The 24,210-nt window shown below is 42.6% G+C and overlaps 1 protein-coding gene across 1 annotated transcript in view; it reads right to left on the bottom strand.

Annotated features, from left to right (window-relative positions):
* Positions 1–982: 982 nt before the first annotated feature.
* The window catches only part of LOC138246455 (putative methyltransferase DDB_G0268948), a 130,116-nt gene continuing 106,888 nt past the window's right edge, over positions 983–24,210 (bottom strand). The window contains exon 6 of the mRNA XM_069201075.1: positions 983–2,005. Within this exon, the coding sequence (XP_069057176.1) occupies positions 1,981–2,005 (25 nt within the window). The 3' untranslated portion in view covers positions 983–1,980. The remainder of the gene's footprint in view (positions 2,006–24,210) is intronic.

The following is a 24,210-nucleotide window of genomic DNA, read 5'->3' as shown; positions in this document are numbered from 1 at the left end:
CTGCACACCGACACTATTAAGGACATAGTCAAACCGTTTTTGATCTGCTAACAGAATGAGCTTCATGGATGGGCATTTTTGGAAGGGAACCCATGTCGAAAAATGACAGCAGTGATAGATGGCAGTCTTTGCCGACTCCTAAGGTTTCTGATTTCAGTTGAAACCTATTTTAACCACCACATGAAATATTTGTTTTACAGTAAAAACCATAAGGCATCAAATTCTGCTGTAATTTTACTGCTTTGGCACACACTAATATCAAACATTATAATTGGAAACCCCACCTCTTTGCCACCTTTCGGAGGCCAATGCTAAGTCATTTAATATACTGTTGTGGCCATCTGCTCGGTTCCTGTAGCACTAGGGCGTTCTTCCATTCCCATTTTGGGAGCATGGCACACATCATATTGCTTCAACTCTCTGTATTTTGCTGGTTAGTGGCCAGCAGGTTCAGAGCCGAATTCTGAGCATGGCCTCTGTCCAGGGTAGGCAGCACACCCACAGTTGTGTTCTCCTTCACTGAGAGTGGCACAGGGCCTTACTTTCAAGAAAGATCAGTATTTTGGCAACCATGAACACTGTGTATATGGATGCCTCCAGAATCAATAACATCTCACAAAACAATGCACCTTACACATCTGTTATTAGATTTATCCTGTATGGTCTAAAAAAGAAGGCCTAAGGTAGCTGCATCCCTTCATACAGAAGGATCATAGGTAATTTCATGAACAAGTCAAGTGCCCATGAACCATACAAAGAGGCCCTTTAGCTGGTTTTGGTGCAACTGCACAGCTTGTAGTACATACATTAGCTGAGAACTATGATGAATTAGTATATGCACCACAGAGCATATGCTCAGAAACATTAAGAGTCAAGCACTACTCTATGTTTCCTAGTATGTGCAGCAAATGGTGCAGGTTCAGCAAAACAGGTGCATGTGCCTGTTCTGAGCCTGCACAAAGACATAGACACAGCCTCAGGATCACCAAGTTAATCTTTTATTCTTAATGCCTCCATGTCAAAAAGAAGCTTGAACCCACTGGGGACGAAACAAGGCTTCACACTTGGCAATAACACATGTTCAAAACACTGGTGGGCAGATATGATATTTTTTATGCAGCACAGTGCAGCAACCAAAGTTACCGTGCTTCGTTGTACAAGATGAAAAAAGAAACAAAGAGCTATGTTTTTTAAACCTGGCCTACTGTTTCTCACTACCCCTCTGCTGACACACAAACAGGCTGCCCTAGCTCCATGCAGGCTTGCACTATGGTATAGAATACAGAATCCTGCACCTAAATAAACTGTTAAACACTCCCCACATTCTATTTGTGCTGTACAGTACACATGTGAGTTGTGGAATGCTTGGAAAAATGAGAACAGTGGCTGCTTCAAGAAAGCATAATTTCTTCCTGCAAAGGCAGGTCTGGCTACTGTAGATGGGGCTTTGTGTCGAAATTTACAGGTGCAAATTTGGTGCAAATTAGCTTCTGCTGACAAAAAGGCAAACTAAGTACCCCTGCAAGAGTTTGCTTCCAAGAGTTTGTTTTGATTTGAGTCACTATAGGACTTGGTCCCGACACAAGACTTTACTAAACCCGGCCCTGTGACTTCATTTAATGGAAACATATTGAGCTGTGCCTGTTCTTTCCAGCAAGTTGGAAAATGCATTATTACAGTGCACAATCCACGGAATACAAAAGTAAGGAGCCTTGTGCAACTGCCATAAATGCTGGAAAGGAACATAGCTGCCCCAACCCCAGCCACTGCTTTTAATATATATATTTAAAAAAAACAATGCTTAGAGGTGCTTATGCTGGCTTTCAAATAAACACAAATTCCCGCACACATGGCCCAACAATAAACTTGAATTGTACAAGCATCCTGCAGGTGATGAAGCGTCTGAGTGGAAGAAGGTCCTGGTGTTGAGATAGATGCTGTAGTCCTTGCTCCATGGTGTGTCCACTGCCTTCTTACAGTTTATCCACCAGGGACTCTTGAACACCTGTGAAAGAAGAAGGAAAATAAAGGCAAGGCTAGTAAAACCTTCAAAGTTCCAATAACGAACATCACAAAGTAACACTGCAATACTACAATTGTGGGAGTGTGTTCAACAATTAACAAAATAATGCTTATTTAGTGATGTGTTTAAGTTAGCCTAATAAGGCCTCAGTCAGCCTGTGTTGACATTTTGTTTGTGTTTGCAGAAAGTGTGCACTTTTTTTCATGTGAACGTGCCTCTCCATGTTTATGTGTTCGGTGTGCTTTTCCATTTCCGAAAAAATCAACCAAATAGAAGCTAAAATCTATTCATTGTCTATTAATTGGTGTCCTGCTGAGGAAAACATGTTCAAGATGTTTTTGATTTTCTAATAATTCAAGGCCCTTTACTCAAACGTTTCAGAATGATCACTAACTAGAATAAACTCACAATTGTATTGTTGCTTTCTTTAAATGACATATTACATTTCCTAACTTCTGTGGACAAGCTAATCACCTTTCAGTATGTGTTTTCTCAGAAAAAAATTATATTCAGAGTGAAAACGATTCCTAGCTTCCTTAAAATGAATTAAAAATAGTAATTAGCAAGGTTATGTCCATTGTTAAGAATGTGCAGAAGAAACTGTGTAATGTTTCCTCTAATGTTTTTTTCTTTTTTGTGGTTATATCATGTATTAGGTTAACCAGTCACACTCTTTTGGAAGTACGTGATTGCAAACTAACTATTTTGACTGCTATGCAAAAGTAACATTATTGCAGTCAATTTACGAAATGTCATGATATGAATTTGTGTGTTTTCATTGTCCGAAAACCCCCCAAAAGATTATTTTTGGGAAGTTTGCCAGACTTTCATGGGGATTTCAGCTGAGAGAACCACTGTTAGTGTGTGCATTGCACTAATATTTGATTCTAGCTGATTGCTTTATTTGGATATTACTTTATTTCAGTCCTCTTGCAGAATATTACTTTGACTATTTTGATTTGAGCTAATTCATGATTGACTAATGACTTTTTGCCTGCTCTAATGATTGTAATTATAAATAAACCTTGGTTTTAACTTGAAATCTTGTCTTGTGAAGGTTTTATTGTCACTAGGTATTGTAGGTGGCATGTTCTGGTTGGCTTAGGCGAGACCCTAGTCAGGCAGAACCTACCACTCCCGTTAGGGGTGGGTGATTACACTCACTATATAACCTGCGCTAACCCTTTGGTAGCTGGGCACCGAGCAGTCAGGCTTATCACAGGGGCAATGTATAAAGCACTGGCACAGCATGCACTATAAATACACAGTGTCACAAAAGAGACTTCACACGAGGTGTATGTAAAGAAAGATTGTATTCAACACACATTAGTTAACACAACATGAACATCATGTAAATCTGGGTATAAATCATTCAGAAAAATCACTATCAGTACTAGGCCAAACCATGTTTAAAACAATATTAGCAGTATGTACATTTGGAAAAAATCCTACTTTCCCTCCCAGCACCCTTGTGTGGTGCAAAACATTTTCAGCACGAGACCCATCCCAGCAAGTATCCCAATTCAGTATTACACTGTTCTAGGCTGCACCCCAGTTCACAACGTTAGCAGCAATGTGTACACACTCGTAATCTAGCACTTTCAAATAGCTCCACGGCCTAGGCCGGACAGGTAAGAACCAATGTCAACCGTGATAGACTTCTGGCAAGGAAACAACATGTAAGGCAACACCACTGTGCAGTGTTGTCAATCACAGGCAGGCACTCCCACACACTCAGCCCACACTGCTGTGCAGTGCCACGGATATCAGGCAGACTCTAATAGCACACACTCGCACGTACTCGCTATGAGCACCCTAATGCAGTGCACAGATATCAGTCAGGTCAGTTTTCACTGTACCCACTAACCCCGTGACATAAACCTCCCTCCACCCTTCAACCAATCCCTACTACCCCAACACCCCACAAGCTGGAGATGAAAGCAACCCTTCCCCCGATACTAGGCCGATTGTGGCCAGGGTCACACTTAATCGGGGTTCGGGGAAAAGGTGGTGGGAAAGAAAAGATAGCAGGCTGATCAGGCAACAGTTGACAAATGGAGGCTTGGCCACCAGTCCAGAAATTCACTCAAAGGTCTCCGCACCATGCCTTGAGGCGCAGACCTAGGTCTGCAAAGCACAGTGTGAGGGTCACCATAGGACAAACTCTGATCACAATAGTCCTCACCCAGGCCAGGCACTCCGGTACACAAATAGTTACCGATTCCGCACCTCCCTGGAATGAGGGACAACGTCTGGTGTGCGATGACCTGAGTCACACCAGATGATTCAGTTTGCACACAAAAAGTTACCAAATGCTGTACCTACCTGGAATAAGGCACAGCATCTGGTGCACAATGATTTGAGTGGCACCAGACAATTCCGATTCACACGAAACGTGACCAATGACGTATCTCTCTCGCAAAGGCACAACTTCTGGTGTGCGACGATTTCAGTCGCACCAGACAATTTGGATTGCCCAGTGAAAAAACCCATGTCCATTCCTCCCTGGAATGAGGCACAAAGTCTGGTGCTCGATGATTTGAGTTGCACTAGACAATTTCAAACACACACAAAAGACGCAAGTTCAGCGGTGCACAGAAGGTAGAATGCAGCACTGCTCCGGGTACTCCCCCACCTCCAAGGGTTGCAACCTATGAATTGGACACGTGATGAGCGTGCAGTCGGCTTGTCGCATGAGAGAAATGTGGCATGATCGACAATTCAGGTCACGCACAGCCCCATAACCGGTGAATCCACTCACAACCAACAAGACACTTATGCGAGTAATGACCCCACAATGAAGGGCCACACTCCTTGAATGGGGCAGTAATTTGAAGGCTCTGCACCAAGCAATTCGGTCTCCAGGCACAATACTTGGTTTCACACCACTAACGGGTGGAATCCAGCAGTTGATGTAGGCAATTAGGAGGGCACTGCTCTCCAGAAGACACAGGTAGAAGGTATAGGCCCCTCGCAGGAGGTGTTTGATTTACCCAAGACCTCCATTGAGAACAGGGGGCAAGCCAACAAGCACTTGGAGAGCAAACTTCAGAGTGCCACAAAGCAGCAGGCAGGATTCCCAGGCCAGCCACAATGCAGGAAGGGTGTGTGGTCCTTCCAAGGTCAGTAATACTCCTTTGCACAACAGATTCCTCTGGTAGTGAGCACCATACGGTCCAGGGTTGCTGGTCGCACATCCCTGCAAGTGTATTCCTAGTCTGCTGCAGTGGGATCCCAGTAGTTATACTGTAGTGTGCCTTTGAAGTTGGGGGTGGTTCAGAGGGTTGCCCTTTGAACCACAGATGTCTCCCCTAAATGTTAACCCTATCTGCCGACAGGTCATGGAATGCAGATCTTATTCTTTAGTGGGGCAATGATCTGGCCCGAGAGGCCAAGTGTCAAAACCTCTCCCTCCAATCTATCCAGCCAGGTCCTCAAATGCAGAGGTCTGTCATTCTAGATGTGTGCCCAAGGTTTACAGCTGTCACTGGGGATTGCATGGATGTGGTCCCCAGCCTCCAGTGTGGAATACAGTTGAATTTAAAAAAAAGCACACATAGCATTTTAGAGGAGAGAAATGCCCACTTTCTAGAAGTGACATTTCTCAGTGATTATTGACAAAACCACCTTTACCATAGGTCTAGGTTTGTCAGGATGATTTGAATGATAGGAAACAGTAGGAGGCTGCTCCACTGCAATCCACTATTGCAGTTAGGAGTAATAGTAAACTTTTCCTGTGTTATCCTCCGGGCAGAGCAATCCTCATTAAAAGTGAAAACACACAAGGGTATTCTTCCCTCCCTGGCACATTTGCCGTGGCACACACATAAGCCTGCAGGGGCAGGCTGGACACAAGTTTGAGAACACCCAAAGGTTCAAGTGCGCCTATATAGGCCTACTGTGACAGGCTCAGTACATATAAAAACACCATTGTGCAAGAGCGCACCCACTGGTTAGCACCACTTCCTGACAAATGTAGGAAGGACATGTGCGCTTTCCCACTGTATGAGAGAATTAGCTACCAAGGTGGAAGAGCCGAAATCCTAGGTAGGGAAAACACATGTGGAGGTTCTTCACTTCCATGGCATGTAACACCTTGAGTACCTGTCCTGCTCTAGGGGTAGTGTAAGGCCTACTCAGCATCAGCCACGGAGTGGAAATTGCCACTTGGGGGCAAGAGCAACTGCCCCTCCACAGGCCTGCGCTGTCAGGCCTAACACATGTTTGAAAGGCTATTCTTGTGGGTGGCAAAATCAGTGCAGCGTCCCACTAGCAGCCAGGGCCGTACCCATCCCTGGTTTTTGGTGTTCCGTTTTTAAAGGGCACTCCTGGGTACCGCACCTCAACCAATCACGTAAGCTCCCCTTCCTGGCATGAGTAGGAAGGGCATGTGTACTTTCTCACTGCAGCACAGTCACACAAAGAGTGTCAGCAAAAAAAAAAAAAGAAAAAAGAAAATGGGAGTAAAAAGACAAAAGTTTCAGGGAAATCCCCTAAGAAGGGCCAGGTCCAACATTACGACTTAGTCATACAAAGACATAGTAGGTTTAATGAAGACTTTGACAGACCCCATCCTGTGCATCAACCCTTTTAATCATTTAATTAGTGTCAACAACTTTAATAAGAAAGTGCGCAGTGCCATTTCTAACCAAGTTTAAAGGACCCTTTAGAAGTACTAGTTGCAAATGGAATATCCTATTATAGAGATCAAACCCTGGAGCAGGTGTACCCAACCAGTCCATTGCGAGCTAAAAGTACTTCCCAGACACCATCAAAGTAGCTTGTGGCCTTGAGCTCATTTTTAAATAAGCACAGGGTCACATTTTCCTTTTAAAGTTAAGGGAAGGCTGTTTTATTTTGCATTATTATCATCAGGTTACAGATTGTGGGGCCTGATAATGAGCAGTGCTGTCAGATTTATGACCCAAGCTGCACCTGGGGCACTGAGGTAAAAAACTGAAGCAAAAAGGTATTTAACTCTTAAATAAAAGTCATTGTCAACTCAAAATTGGAAGGTGAGAACAAAATGATGTTTCTGAATGCAGTTAAAGGGGGTAAAAGGGACAAAATGAAAATGTATCTTAATGATTAAGTTAACTCTTCATTTTAATTTTCTGCCATTTCAAATGTGACATTAACAAACAGCAGGCCTCTTGCTCACAGTGTCCTGTCAACACTGTGTCATATGTATAACTGAAAAATGCCTATATTTTTAATTGGAGACATATTTAAGTCAAAAAACTATTTTCTGCACTGTAAATGTTTTCCATTAAAAAAAAATGGTTGTATGTTTATAATGTATATGAAACAGTGCCACATATGGCGGAAGGTATGTCCTGCGCCACAAGTACATACAACACAGGCTCTCAGTCACCCATACACATATATCCCATTCATAAACATACATGTTCATACATCCCCCAAAGACCACGCTCTCACAGGCGCACATGGTAGCCTGGTCATGGTGCCACTGGTCAAAGTATTTAGTTCAAAACATAGTGTCTGCCTCAATGGACAGTATGCTTAATGTCAATAAAGCAGGCCGTTGGGGTGTCTAGTAACAATGCACAAGTTGTTTAGCCTTCAGTAGCTCACTATGATTTTCACTGAACAGAAGTAGCTCTCACTACAGAAAAGTTTGGCGACCCCCTGCCCTAGAGTTTTACGGAAAACATAAAAGGAGGACAGCATTTTCTTTAATGGAAGAATCAAGAGACAGTTTAAAGAGTAAACAAAGACCACTGTAGACATTTTGAGAGAGTGCAAGATGTTAACATGGTCTGCAAGAACATTTCATTTTCTGGCAATCTCAACCTACCCTCTGAATGTTCCACCCCCTCCTAACCCAGTGAGGTTTGTAAATACACTACTAAATCATGAGTGTACGAAACTTATGGAGGAAGTAGTTAGATCCATGTTGTTACTGCACTGGTCAAAAGTCAAAGCATACAGGTTGGTAGTCTTAACGCAGATGTGACTTCAGACAACTATTCTATACAATTCATTTCACCTCCTGCAGGGTTAGGAGTTGTGTAAATTCCTTGCCCTCTGAACAAACCATGATCCTTGGCCTTGTAAGTAAAAATATATTGTTTAATATTGATAAGAGCTATAGCTCTAACTTTACAATCCCAAGAGCAGTGACTGGGATGATATTCAGTGTTTTTTCTGGTCAACAAAAGTTGAAATAGGTAAGACACTTGAAAACACACATTTGTCTGTGAACAATTCATTTCCAGATGAATACTCTTCAACAAGTTATGAAATTAGTTTCTCAGACATAATTTCTCACAACAATAGATCTACTGAAAGCATTCAGGAAATGCTAGTAAAATGTCCTCAGATTTTCTGTATGAGAGGATTACTGGCAAATTGGACCATTTAGTCTAAAAGCTTCTGCCAGGGAATTTACAAGGGTGTTGCCTCCTTTGATGACATTGTTGCATGCAGATGAAATTGAAGTCCAGCCATGTTTGAAAGACCACCTGGTCTTTTCTTTCCCCAGAGATCAAGCTCTCAGAGATGTGCATTGGCAGTGCAACTTCTTCAAACCTATGGCTTTCTACATCAGTCAGAGGAAGCCTACTCAGTATATTGGCACCTGACTCCACATGTATATAGTTAATGGTGTTCCTTTGTGCACAGAGGGCATGCAGCCCATGTGCTGTAAAAGGATTTGTATGCAGCAAATTATTGACTTCCATTGAAGGGGGTATGGTAGTATTCTTGTGAGTCACAATAATATTATCTGCTCTTACCGATTAGAAGAAATTACCTTACCTATTGTATAGCATAATATTGTACTGACTGTTTGTGTATATGTTGCATTGTGTGGTAGAAGTAAAGTATTTTTTCTGAGCATTGGCCTGACAAAAATGTTTCTTACCTTAGATAACAATCTTTCTGGTGGACACTATCTAAAAGCAGATTTCTCACCAAATTAATATTCACCAGGTGTCAGACTGGAATCGGGAACTTTACAGGTGTACTATTGTGCGCCAACAGGTGGCTCCATTTAAGCACTACCCATGCTTGCTAAAGACAGTTGCTTCAAAGGCTGTCTGTGCCTTCAAACGCAGAGCCCTTCTGCAGATTGGCATGACCAGTGTGCAGATCTCTAGACTTGGGAACTTTTTAGATGGAAAAAGAGTCCAGTTCACAGAATGGGGAGGTGAGTAGGTCGGTGAGGAATCTGCAGCTAAAGTATCCACCAGAAAGTTTGTTAACAAAGGTAAGTAACTCATGATAGATAGGCCTAACTACAGATTGCTCCCCTTGTGAAAAGATACCCTAGGACTACCGCCCAACGTGGTGGGTCTATGAACTGATTCATACTAAAATGTCTTGCAGGTCCGAGGGGGCAAACACTCCTCCTGAAAGACCTGAATGTGGAGGCAGAGTGCTTTGTGAACCTGTGTACTAATACACACATAGCTCCCTGACAAATATACAGGAGTCAATGCAGTGGTAGCAGCTTTGGCCCTGGTGGAATAAGCACATAAACCTTCTAGAGGCTGCTTTTCACCAGTGCATAGCACATCTTTATACAGAGAACAATCCATTGAGAAATGGTCTATTTTTGCACTGTCTTGCCCTTCTTCGCTCTGGACGACCACACAAAGTGCTGATCATCTACGTGATGTTCTTTGGTGCAATCTATGTAAAAAGCTTAGAACCCTCTTGGCGTCCAATCAATGGAGTCTCTCTTCCTCCTTAGAGAATGAAGTGGAGCAAATAATTCCAGGTTGACAGCCTACCAACATGAAATGAAACAATCATTTTTGGTAGAAAGGAAGCTTGGGGCCTCAACAACAACTTATCTGGAAAACATATTGTATAATGGAGGTTCACAGAAAGAGCCTGCAGCTCACTCACATCTCTTGCTCTATGTTACAGTGATGAGAAAGACAGGTCTTGAATCTCAGAAGCCTGACTGGACAGCAATGCAGCAGCTCAAAAGTGGCTAAGCTCAAGTCCCACTTTGGTACAACTAATAGTTATAGCAGAAATAAAACAATGTGTGAGAATGAATGGAAAACAAAAACTGAGAAACTACATTGGAGGAAAACAAATCATGGAAAAGCAATTTAAAGGAAAGATAATCTTAAGGAAATACAAACAAGGAAAATAAAAGGAAACATTTTAAAGGAAAGATAGTTTTAGGGAAAAGACCAAAATTGGGTAGAATTTAGGAATACAGGGGGGTTTTGGGTTCATGGATTGGCAATGTTGGGGATGATGCGGGCTTTGTAGGGGGTCAGGAAAAAATGGAATTCTGGCATTGAAAGGGGTTTTTAGGGTTCAGAGATGGATGGAGCATAGGGGTGATGAGGGCTTTTTAGGGTTCACGCATGAGCAGTGTTTATGGATGTGAGGAGTTTTTAGGTTTCTGAGATGGGTCAAGTCTAAGGGTGTTGTGACATTTTAGGGTTCATCGATGGGCAGAGTTTTGGGCTGGTGAGGGAGTTTAATGTTCAGATATCAAGTAGCAACTGGGGTGGTGATACATTTATACTGGACGGGGTGGAGGTTAGGGTTGCAGGAGGTTTTAAGGATTCTGGGATGGGTGGATGTTTGATGTATAAAGGGATATGAGTTCTTATGGGTCATGGGTGGCTGGTGTTAAAGGGCTGTGAGGGATTTTTAAGGTTCAGGGATTGGTGGAGTTTAGTGGGCTGAGGTGTTTTAAGGGGTAGGCATGGGTAGGGTTTAGGCGTAGAAAGGTTTTTTTTACAGTTCAGGAATGGAGAAGTTAGGGGTGGTGAATGATTTTATGGTTCAGGGATGGTGGATTTTTGGAGTAGAAATGGCTTTTAGGCTTCAGGGATGAGTGTAGTTTAGGTGTGGTGAGGGATTTTAGAGGGCAGGGATTGCTTGTGTTTAGGGGTTGTGAACAGTCAGCAATGTATTGGGTTTAAAGGTGGTGAAGGATTAGCGAATTAAAAGCATATAAAGTAATTGTCTGAAAAGGTAATATCAGATAATGTCCCGCTGAAGTACACTCAAATACATATAGCTGACTAAACTGTTTCTGAAAGTAAGACCTGCGGACATTTCATTTGCACATAAAAAAATAAGCATTTAAATGCTCATTCCAATTAAAAAGATATTCTATGAATTGGCTTCTATGAAAAAGCAAATGCCATTCATTCTGAGAGTTTCCATTAAGTAGTTTAGGTGAAATGGTTTCTCAGTAATGGTATTCCATGAAATTGTTTTTCTATGAAATCACATACAATCAAAAGAAATGTTGCAAAACTTTTAAAAACATCATCACCACACATGATTTAAATAACAAGGTGGTACGGCCAACACAAAAAAGTCAAATAGCTGTTAACAGTGCCCAAAACAAGTCCGTATTGGGCCAGGGACAGAACAAACAACAGAATTTCAGACAACTTAGCTTGTAATGGGTAAATCTGTCAGGTGACACACCAATTCACAAATTAGGCCCAATGACTAATGTACACTGATTTTGTGAGAGGACGACTCAACTGCCATCACTAACCTCTGGGGGAAGATTGAAGGAGGTCAATCTCGGCCACTCAATCTCCCAGCATGAAAACGCACATTGTGCAGGCCCAAGTTCATTACCCTGCCCTGCTGCTGCAACAAAAGATCCTCCCAAAACAGCAAGCTTGTCCTTAATCTGAGGACAGATGCTCATGCCCAGGAGTTACGACACTCTCTCAATTCAGCACCAGGGGGATGACTTGGGTCCAGACGTTCCTGATCTTCTTCAGAATTTGGTACAAGAGAGGCAGTGGCCAGAAGGCATACAGGAGTACCAAGCTCCACTCTAGATGGAAGGCGTCTTCAAGGAACAGTTGCTTCGGAAACTCCAGCGCATAAAAGTGCTAGCATTGTGCGCTGTCAGAGGTGGTTGGCAAAAAGATCAAAACAGGGTTCTCCCCCTTGATGGAAGACACCCGCACTACATCTGGCTGTAACTGCATTCATGGTCTACTTGGCATTGGCAGCTGAGTTCATCTGACCTAATATTTAAAGATCCAGCTAGTTGGTTAATGTAATAGGCCTTAAGAAAACTACAGAGGGCCTACTCTGGTCAACACACAAATTAGAAAACAAAAGTGCAGAAGTCTATATTATACAAGAAAAGTACAGGCCTCGGTTTGAACATAATGGTCAATAAGGAACGCAGGGACAGAAAGGAGAATGAGAAGAGAGGCCAGGTTCAGGGTAAAGGAGTTACGATTCAGCTTAGCATACCACAGATAACTTAGAAGGATGCACACACACAAGGGAGAGTCTGAGTCACTTTCTGATATCAGGGAAGGAAAAGGGTAAATCATGACAGACTTGAAAGGGAGACACGGCGTTAGATGTTTGTGTTCGTAGGCTGGCAGAAAGGAGGAGACAGGATGTAAAGCTTCAGAGACTGGTAGACGTGTAGGGAGGACATATTGATAGATGTCACAGGGCAGGATCGAAGGACATTGTGTTTGTTAGATAATATGAACGTAATATATCTGCATGAATGTATTTTTGTAACAAGCAGTCAGCGTTTAAAGAATTATTGTTATTGTTAATTATAAGTGTTGTGAAGGAGGTGGATTTTAAGTGCCCACCGAGTGTATAAAAATCACCGTGTGTAAGAGTTGAGTGTGGCTTTAGTTGCAGAACTGTGCTGTACTCCCGGACGTATTTTATTTTGCTTATAAATACTCAATTATTACTAGAATTGTGTCACTTATTTATTATGGATAAGAAATTCAACTACACTCACTATGAGAGAAATTCTTTGGTGATTCAGCCACTTCCAGATACATAGCCTCCTGGCAGAGGATCCAAGAGTACACCCCCTTGTTGCAGTACCACACAAGAGGTGTTGTTGTCCTTGATGGTGCACAGGAAAGCCTTCAATGTCAAGAGACTCACTTTCTGTCAACATCAGGACAGTGCGCACTCTATAGGTGACTAAAATGCAAAAACCCAGTCTTTATGCGAGAGCATAATTCATGCATTGTGTTTATATGCAGTTTGTTAACATTTTGCATTGCAGAGTTTTACCTTGAAACCACTATTAATGATGTTTGCAAATAATGTTCATTTGCAAGGTATTGCTGCAGGCTTACAGCGTGTATCAGGGTGTGGTCCATTTCTAGGACCTTCTAGAAGCTTTCACTGCAGCATGACTGGGTTTGGTTTGTGGGCTGGGCCAGACTCTATATAAGGGAGCCAGCCCAGCTCCACCGGCTCTCTATTCAGAGGTCCCGGTGCAGAGCAGCAGCAACTTCCTGAGCTCCTGTTCCGGAGGCCTACCATGATGTTCCAGGCCTGCCCTGCATTATATTGGTGATCCTTGGGCAGAGTGGTAAGGCGGAGGTCAGGCTGGGCCCGACCCAATTCTCAAAGACTCTTGAGTTTTGGGCCTACTCGTTAAACTTTCAGAGTACGCGATACATTGCTTGCACGCAAAACTTGGTGTTCAGATCGGCAACAGCTTGGGCGATCATTTCATGGCATTTGCGTATTCTTGTTCGAATTGGCAGTGTGCACGATTCATTTCCAGCATGTTAAACTTGACGTTTAGATCAGCAACAGAGTGCGCAATCGTTTCATTGCATTTAAAACTTTGGGGTGTTGTGTTTGTTGAGGTGCACACATTTATCCCAAGCGTTTGGATTTTCAGTGAAGATGCTTAATTCAAAATGTGACATTCTTTGTGCATATTAAGTCCCTAGTACAATTCCTATTGTTTTCCAGGGAATGTTTCAGATAGTCTTTTGGCCTCATGTAAATATGCAATGTTTGTTCTGAAACATTATTCTAGAAGGTTCTTGCATTTCTAGACTGTATGTGATGTTTCATAAAAAGCTCATATGAAACATTGTATTAACCCATTCTTGATTTTTTCCAGGTACCTAGATTTCTTGAGGCCTAGTTGGAGTCTAGTTCTAGGCCATTCATGTTTCTTCAGTCTAAGTGTTATTCCATGCTCTGAGTATCATTGAACCCTAGACTCAACAGCGTGTTATTTCATGTTCAGAGTATCATTGAACTCTAGATTCAACATTGTGTTATTTCATGTTCAGAGTATATTTGAACCCTAAATCCAACAGAGTGTTATTCAATGTTCAGAGTATAGGATTATTTAAGAATATAGATAGTTCCAAACAAAGTCTATTGAAAGTCAATGTTATTATATCTTGATATTGTGTTATTTAACCTTTTGCTTCCTACAGGTCTCCTTCCCAGCTGTTCCCTACCTAATCCCGTTTTCCCCCACTTGGACTCTCTCAGGCTCTGTGATATTTCTATCGGAGCTTTGGAGCTGTCTAGTGGTGGACATGTTGGGAATGTGCGCAGGCCCCGAGGATCTGGTCTCCCTGACACTTTCAACTCCAACAAATTATTGTGGAGTTGAGTTTCTAGCAGAGGCCTGTGATCTGCACTTCCCCTATCCCTGATGGGCTTCACAACCTAGAAGTAATGCGGTCTCAGCACTGTCAAATTTGAGTAGGGCAAGGAGAGGAGCCTTCCATTGACCCCATTTTGGTCCAGCAGCCACCTCTGCAAATCTTTTGCAGTCTCCTCCAAAATTGGATACAATCGGAAATATTCCTCTAGTGCTGTTCCCACTGGGACTTTAGGTCCTACTGCAGAGCCTCCACATGCCATGTGGAATTTTTCTCCAGCAGGATAAATGGTGCCGGTAATCCCAGGAGCCTCAGGGTCATCTTCACTGATATCCAAGACAGGGGTTGAAAGATCAGGATCATAGCATGAAACTCATGGACTCTCTGTTCCAGAATAGCTCCATTAAACAGGAGTGCCTGGTAGGGAGTCAGGTGGGACTTTGCCATGTTGATAGTTAACTGCAACAATGGTAGGAGGTTCTCAGTCACCTGGAGGGCGCCCTGTGCCATCTCTGGGTGTAACTGCTATTAATGAGCATATAAGCGTCTCAACTCGCCCGCTCAGATGTTAAAAGATCCCAGCGGATGGTTTATCACCAGAAAAACTCCTTGGTGGTCTAGCCACTTTGAGAGTTGCAGAGCCATTTGACACATGGCACAAGAACTCCCAATCCACTTGATGCAATGCCACATGCTGGTGTTCTTGTCACTAAGCCTTGTGGGGATGGTGGCCAGGAAGCCTTCAGTGTCAAGCCAATTGCCCTCAATTTCACCAAATGTTGTGGAGTCGAGAATTAGATGGCTCTAATCAGCACCTCACCCAAATGATTTTCCCAGTCCACTAGTAATGCATCCATGACCACTGTCAGCTCGGCATGGGGTAAGGAAAGGGGCCAGCCACTGACACAGTTGAAGTCCAGTAGACATCACTGCAGGTTTTTACAGTCTCCTCTGAAATCTGTATACAATCCAAAAGATTTTCCTGGTGCTGTTGCATGGTTGGTCACCACGTGAAGAGTCCTGGAAGCCCGTGAGCCACAGAGTCACTTGCACTAGTGGATCCAGGACCAAGGCTCAAACATCAGAATTACAGCCTGAAGGTCCTGGAACCTCCCCTCTGGGGGAAAGGCGGGAAACGTACAATATACAGAAAAGCTCTGATGAGTGTGAGCATCTGCGAAGAGGGAGGTGTGACTTCTGCCTCTCAATAGTAAACCTTAATGATTCTAAGATGTTTGCCGTCGTCTGGATGTGGTTGATGACTGCTTGGGGCAAGCCTGCTTTCAATACCCAGATGTTGATGTAGAGGAAGACTGGTAACCCCATCATCATGTTTGTGCTCATGAGGGGCACTGTTGAGGCTGAAAGGGAGCCCTGCAAATGGAAAATGCTCCTGGCTCACTGTGAACCACATATAGTGCCTGTGGGTCGCCAGTATGGGGATATGGAAATAAGCATCCTGTAGGTCCAACACAGCCATTCAGTCTCTGGGGCGCAGGACGCACAGCACCTGGGCTTGCATGATCCTCTTGAATTTGTCCTTCTGTATGAGAGCATTGAGAGGTCGAGGATCTAAAAGAGAACCAAGGCCTCAGTCCCTTTTGGCACAAAGAAGTGGCAGCAGTAACATACAGTTCCTGCTTCTGAGGCTGAAACTATTTTTTGGCTATTCCTGCTGCAAGACAGAGAGGTGGTCCTCCGTCAGTCGCCCCATGGTGGTTGAAGGTGTGGGCGGGGCAGAAAGAAATGGGAGGACGTAGCCTGAATGGAAAATTTGGAGGACCCACTTCTCTGAAATAATGGCATGCCATAGTTGGATCATGTGCCAGAAAGGCCATACAAAAGGAGTTTTGCGGATGCTGTTGGGGTAGAAGACTGAGCTGCACGTTGTCCCTGCTGTACTGAGGGTTTCTCTGAGAACTGTGGACATGAATGGGCTAAAAGGCCTGCTGGGCTAATTAAGGGCACCTGCATTGGTGAAATTGAAAACCCCAACCATAGCCACAGACAGGGCGAATTGTCTTGTGGGAGTAGAAAATCCCAAGTAATGTGCTGTCACTCTTCTCTCCTTGAACACTGCAAACCAAACTCTGCTCTCTCACAAATGAAGAAACAGCCAGCATCGCCCCACCCACCCCCAATTGCCCGCCAGCAGCGGCATCTGCAAACCTCTTTCCCAAAAAACAATCTAAACTATGTTTAGGATCGTTCTTTGGGGGGAAGGGGTGGGGCCACAGGGGTGACAAGTGTGAGGGGGAGTGCTTAGTACTCCCCCTCTGAGTGCATGTGTGATGGGCCGGCCAAACACACATGCGCACAGGGCTTAACAGCCCAGCAACACGGTTATTAACAGGAGGACCTGAACATGGCTAAAACCACATGCCCAAAAGGATTGTCATAAGGGCCTCATTAAATGGTAACAGGGGCTCTGTGGTATCCTGACTATGTTGAAGTACCCCAGTTAACATATGTGTCTTCACCTTCATAGTGGAGAAGTATAAGTCTAGAGCAGGCTTCTCCAACAAGTAGCTCATGAGCTACTGACATCTCTCCATCTACCTGTATGTAGCTCTGTGTGCTGCCCAGTGAACTAAATCAGAAGATTTTGCTTAGTGTGTTCAAGAGAAAAATTGGCATATGTTTAGAGCTCTTATGTTGATGTTTGAAGGGAAATGGCTGAATTCCCAAAGTACATCTAAAACTTGTACTTGAATGGTAAAAATCAAATGGTTTTGGGGAGACATTACTAATATTATTAGCTAGGTGTGAGGGGCAATGCAGCTATGGCTGTTATGTTTTACTCATGTAGAGGCATTCCTTAGTGAGAAAGCATTTTTTTACATGATTACTGGCAGCCATGCCTGATATACTGAGGTGATCACTGCTGCTCGTGTTACATATGGTGGCCACTAATGTATTCTTGTCTTGTATGGCTGTCACATTTCTAGTAGTAGTTGTAGTTGCTCAGTACGAATTTCACTGAACATAAAGTACCTCTTTGGGTTAGGGACCCCTGGCCTAGAACGTCTGCTGCCCTTTGCATAACAACTGCTAAAGAGGTGCTTTCCTCTGTGGCAGGACCAGTATCTGGAAAAGCATCCTGAAGTTCTTCATACCAGTTTTCCTCATGATATTGTGGAACATAGTTGTCCCCCTTATCGTAATTGCCATTGTCTGAATCAGTGCCAAAAACATTGAGTGAATTTTAAGCTGTACCACAAGGTAAAGGCAGGGTATCAGAATCTGAAGGATTACACAGTGTTGCGTGCTGGTTGGGGATGGGTGAAAACTTGGTGGAAGTCTAGGCGGATTCTGATAAGTCACCACAATAGGCTGTACATCTTCCTAAAGCATCAGCACCAATGCAAAGGAAACAGACTGAAGTCAGTATTGGAGTCAGTGATCGACCCAAAACTGGCTCAAGCGGTACAGACAGCGCCAAAGACACCAGCAGGCATGCAGGAATGACCTGGTAAAGTGCTGAAAATGCATGTTATGGCCTGTCTGAAAGCATTTACTTGCTGCAGCGTTGCCTGGACCAGACTCTGAATCAGCTCTGATGGAGATTTTGAATGAGATAGAGGGCACATTGACAACCTTTTACTGTGGGAGGAGGAGGCGGCTGCATCATCAAGGGCAGGAGCCCTTTAAATCAAACTTACGCTCCTGCCCTGCGGGAAGCGTGTTTACAGGAGGAGGAGGCGGCAGCTGCATCATCAAGGGCAGGAGCCCTTTAAATCAAACTCGCGCTCCCGCCCTGCGGGAAGCGCGTTTACTGTGGGGGGAGGTGGCGGCTGCATCATCAAGGGCAGGAGCCCTTTAAATCAAACTTGCGCTACCGCCCTGCGGGAAGCGCGTTTACTGTGGGGGAAGGTGGTGGCTGCATCATCAAGGGCAGGAGCCCTTTAAATCAAACTTGCGCTCCCGCCCTGGGGGAAGCGCGTTTACGGGAGGAGGAGGCGGCGGCTGCATCATCAAGGGCAGGAGCCCTTTAAATAAAACTCGCACTCCCGCCTCGTGGGACGTGCGCGGGCGGCGCCCGGGCCAAGGGTGGGCCCGTCCTGCACCTGACAGAGGCTGGGCTGGGCCACCCACCTGACATCTTTATTTATTTTTTGGCAATTACTGGCTTTGGGCACCTACATATGGTATGACCCTCGTATGGACCACATTACCCAGTGTGTTATAGGGCCACGAGGAGACGCTTAAAGACTTTGAGCTGCTGCTGGTGCCGGTTCTATAGACAGGGGCAGGAGCCCTCTAATAACTCCTTTCTTTGCACTCCCGCTTTGCGATTGTAGCTGGTGCCGGCTCTGTGGACAGGGGCAGGAGCCCTCTAAAAACTTCTTTCACGATCCCGCGTCATGCCTGCCAGAGCCCGGAGGAGGATGGGCTGGACTCATTCTGTTGTTATACGGTTTAGTGATTTGCATATATTTTGTCATGACTAGATAAGAGTGTTCAACATAGTAACCCCATATATATAATATACATAATGGGGAAAAGAAAGCAAAACCAAATAGGGAACAGTATTAATAAAAAAAAAAACAGAGAAGTGCTAATACGATCACTAATTATCTCACAGATGCAATGGGGAAAATTAATGAAGAAATTATTAATGCTGAAGCACGTTTAGTGGCAACAAAAAATGTCTTACATGAGGCTATCACTGAAGTGAGCACTGAGGCTGTAGGTTTGATCTCTGAACTAAAATCCCCAAAGGAAAAATGTACTGGGACGGATCCTAGATTTTCCTTAGGCCCTTTATTACCTACAGATATAATAGAAGAAATCAATTCCTTGAACAGTACAGATGAACAAATTCCTTCACCACCAAAGAAAAAAAGAAGTAGTCAGACTATTAAATCTAAGTTTATGCTACCATCTTCACAGTTTTCTATGGGTAGCAAAATAATAACTGAAATGCATGGGGGTCATGCAGTAACACTATCATCAGACAACGATGGCCCCTTACAAAAACGTATGGAAACCCTTTTCAAGAAACTGCATGGCAAGCTAGACCAGATAGAGTCAAAAGTATTGATAGAATTCAAGGAGATAAAAGAACGTATAACTAAGATAGAAGTAAGTGTTAATTCAATGACTAAAGCGAAAAATTTGTCCCATGGTTGTGACACTATATCAAATGAGAGCCAAGCTACTGTAGATATAAGGAATAGTGCAATGATAGGGAAAGCAGATTCTAACAAAAGAAGTATAGAATATCGGCACCCCATACAGAAAGAAATTCCCCTGCCTAAGGAACCTATGATCAATCATATGGAGCAATTGGATAGAAATCATAGATGCCAGTCCTCGATTAGAAATAGACCTGTGAAAGAGGTATTACAAGTACCGCCAGATGCTACACCATATACAATCATTCTTAAAAATGTTCCCAAATTGGGACCAAACATCGTTGAGACCTGGGCAGATTTACGTAACAAAGCAGTACACTGGATGGCAGGGAATATATGTACACCAGATATACTATTTTGTGAAATCTTATATGCAAGAAGAGTTGATTGGGTGGGATATTTGGAGGAAGAAGAGGGAGATTGCATTGTGGTTAATTTTCGTAATCCTCGCTTTGTGGGTCAATTACTAGCGGACCTGGATATAAGATATCAAACTTGTAAAAATCTGAGAAAAGAGATTATGGCTGTTCCTTTAGGATATTTTTACAGAATGATGAATACCTCAGGCACAAGAGACACGTGGGCCACGGGGAAAACACCTAGTAATTTGGAGAGGTATAACAAACCAGAGTGTTCCAATCAATTCGCTCCCCTGAGTAACATGGAGGATTTGGACTTACAGCAGGAGGACATGAGTAGAAAAGAGATCTTATTACCTGACAAAATACAACCTACTACTGTAGCCCCCATTCCAAAATTTTCAAGTTGTAATGGTGACGCTGAGTCAGATGGGAGGCCCCTAGCAGGAGACTTAATTATACTCATGTCGTGGAATATAGCTGGAGTAAAAACGAAAATGGTTGAGAAAGAAAGGCAGACCATAATAAGCTCATCACATATATTCTGCCTACAAGAGACATGGCACACGGGATCCTTTTTTATTGAAGGATATGCCATATTTTCACCCCAGCTTCTGCCTCACCTAGTGGTAGGGCAAAGGGAGGATTAGCAATACTGATCTCAACATTGGTACCGTATATATTGGTGAAATCCTCCCTTGATTCCCCTTATTATCAGTTTTTATATCTTAGGATAGATGGAATTTTAGGGATTGTTTTAATAAACTACTACAACAATAAATTTGATGGCACCAACAGAGTAGTGGCATCGACTCTTCAGGACGATTTACAAACTTTTGTAAATTATATAACTTCAAGCTATACAATAATATGGGTTGGAGATTTCAATATTGGGTCATGTCAGAATACTATAGGAAAGACGTGGATTTGTCGATGATGGGGGGAGCGCACAATCGCACTTTTTGCATAACAATTACGGAATTGCACTGAATGAGATATTATTTAGATATGATTTAAAACTGATTGAACAAGACTGGCTTAAAGGAATGAAGCTTCCATCGTTTATAGGAAGAGGACATTCCTCATTAATTGACCATATATTAATGTCAAAGAGTAATATGGATATGGTCGAATCACTGAAGATTGAGCCAACCTTTTATAGTGATCAACATCCCTTGCTATTACCTATGAGATTGGCTAAACCGTTTAATATAGGTGAACGATTGGCAATAAATATAGGAATAAGAAGGGAAAATGGTATTGTAATTAAAGGGACTGGGGTAAATGAAATATATGTGATGAAAAAAGGTGTGACACGACACTATCAAGAAATTCTCACATGTACAGAATATAAGCAAAGCCCAAATGAGATCCTTTAACCAGCTTAGAAATGCCATTGCAGGAAGCCTAGTGAGAACATTAGGGAACAAAAAGAGTGAAAAAGTGGGGTGGTTTGATCACAATTGTTCATTAGCAAGCCAGGAATTAAAACAAGCCCTGCAGGCTCGACCAAGAAATAGGGATGAGGTAATTATTAAACGCTCTAACTACAAACATGCACTAATGACGAGGAAGGCACAATTGAGAGCTAGGGCATGGGCTAATCTTGAGCAAGCAACAACATTAAAAGATAGTACTCTATTTTGGAAAACAATTAATCAACCATTCCTAAAAAATAATGATGTACCCCAAATAACAGTACATGTTCCGTCATCATAATGGCTTTCACATTTTGGCTCAATTTTTAACCCAGATAATCTGACTACTCACATATCGAATAGAGGGATAATTGAGATAAAGCCACTTTTTTTTTTTTAAATCAGTCAGTATAGGGGAAGTGAAATCTGCTATGGGAAGATGCTTGAACGGGAAGGCACCAGGCCCTGACGGGGTGCCAGTAGATGCCTACTTGACATACATCGATCTATGGTGCCCTATTTTGACCCAAGTCTTTTTGAGTGTGACAAAGGGATATATTTTAACATCTTGGACTGAAAGCATAATTGTTCCTATTTTCAAAAAGGGAGATAAAGGTGACCCCAAATGCTATCGGCCAATCTCACTTTTAGATACCTCTGTCAAATTGCTGGGAAGAGTACTCCTAGAAAGATTAGAATTATGGGCAACCAAAAACCATATACTCACAGAGGCTCAATTGGGATTTAGGCCTGGGGTTCGTACTCTGGAACAATGTATAAACCTTAATTTAATAATAAGCAAATATACAATAGCAAGGATGGGTCATATGTTCCTTTGTTTTGCCGATCTTAGCAGTGCTTTTGATTTGGTGAACCATGCTAAGTTGTGGAAAGTTTTAACAGATATGGGTGCACCCTTAGATAAAATAAGTTTTTGGGCACAATTATATAATCATCTAACAGCGCGGGTGAGATATGGAAGAAATGGCGAGTGTACCCCAGGTTTTAGGATAGGGAGAGGAATACGTCAAGGCTGTGTTTTGGCGCCTCTTCTATTCTCCCTTTATATAAATGGAGTAGATGCCCATTTAAAAAATATGAAAATCGATACCCCTAAAATAGGAGAATGCTCTATCCCAGTCCTTTTATATGCAGATGATGCTGTACTGCTGTCACGAACTGCAAATGGGCTGCAGCGGTTAATTGAGGGCTTTGTGGAATTTATAAAGGAAAGAGATATGTTGTTGAATATGAGCAAAACTGTTGTAATGACTTGTGGACAGGGAAAGGTCAGGAAGAAAGCTTTTTTTTTTTTTTAATCAAAGGTTATAAATATGAAGAGGTGAATGGATTTACATATCTGGGTATACAGTTTTCTAATATGGGTCATTGGAAACAACATCTAGAAATTATCAAGATGAAGTATGTTAGGACAACTGAGGCTGTTTTTAGATTTTAAAAAAAATGGCAATAAACCCCTTAGGGAAATGCTGCAAATCTACAAAAGTAAATCAATTAACAGCATTACGTATGGTTCTTCCCTTTGGGGTTCGATGCCCGAGATCCGTTCATTACAAGTGCTAGAGAATAATATTTTTTGCAGGCTACTTGCAGTGCCAAATACTACTTCCACATTTATGGTACACAAGGAGTTGGGTTGCCCTTATGTGGAAGATCTAATATACACCAATGCGTTGTTGGCCTGGCATGGTATCTGGTCTAAAGAAGGGATGCATTTTACCCGAAAGATTATTAAAGATTGCCTTACACTAGAATATTGGGATAGAATTCCATGGTCCGTGCATTTCAAAGATTTGTTGGAAGGTATACATCTAGTTCCAAATTTGGACAATCCAGGTATTATCCTTCAATTTAGCAAGAAAGAATTGAAAAATCAACTTATGGCATGGAGGGTCTGTGATAGAGAAAATATAGAATGTAGGAAGTCAACAGTAGCACTATATATGACTGAAAATAACGAGATAATGCCAAATTATTTGCTGAAAGTAGCAAACATTCAGGATAGATTTTATCTTACTCGAATGCGCTTTAGAATGTTGCACTTTTTGGTAGCTTTCCCAAAGGTGAGGATTTGGAGTAAAAGCCTACCGAAGTGCCCCTGTGTGGGACAGTTTGTACAATCCACAATGCACTTTATTAAATCTTGTAAATTTTATCACGATGCTAGGAAGCAATTTTTAAAACCTTTATTATTAATAAATTATTTTATAGTAGAGAAGCTTTTAACTACTTATGTAAACTGGATACCAATGAGAAATGTGGTGCAGTGATAAAATGTATCCTATATGCCATTGAACTAAGGGAAAAGCTGTCGTACTTAGAAAATCTCTGGTATGAGAATGAAAAATTTCCCAATCTGTAGTAGTAAGTGTTTTTATTTATTTATTTATCAGTAATGTTTTCTCGAAGTATCTTACTGTATATTTTTACCATTTTAAAGAGATTGTTTTATCTTTTATGGAGTAAAATCTGAATAAAGATTGATTAGAATTTGACAACCTTTCTGAAGTCTAAGCACAGCAGGAAGGTGCTGATTTGCACTAGAGTCTCATGCTTGTTCTTGGACTTACCCAAAGACTTTGACCATGATGAAGATCTGCTGCGAGAACAACTATGGAAGCAGGAACCAGACCTCAATTTTGACTTCAAGGTAAAGTTTTGCCTCCTGTTTCTGTATAGGGCGGGTTCATCCTGCAGCAGTTGTTGCAGGTCCTGGACTTGTGCTTCCCAAGGCACCATAAGCATGCTTCTTGAGGGTCCCTTACAGACATGTTTGTGACATTCCCTACATGGTTTAATCCCAATTGTGTTGGCGAGTGAAATTGTCTCTTGCACACAGGTAATGTTTGGGAGATTTGTAGTCTGAAGACC

The sequence above is a fragment of the Pleurodeles waltl genome, chromosome 7, assembly GCF_031143425.1.
Source record: "Pleurodeles waltl isolate 20211129_DDA chromosome 7, aPleWal1.hap1.20221129, whole genome shotgun sequence".
Taxonomy (NCBI): Eukaryota; Metazoa; Chordata; class Amphibia; order Caudata; family Salamandridae; genus Pleurodeles; species Pleurodeles waltl.
This window is presented reverse-complemented; position numbering and strand designations above follow the sequence as displayed.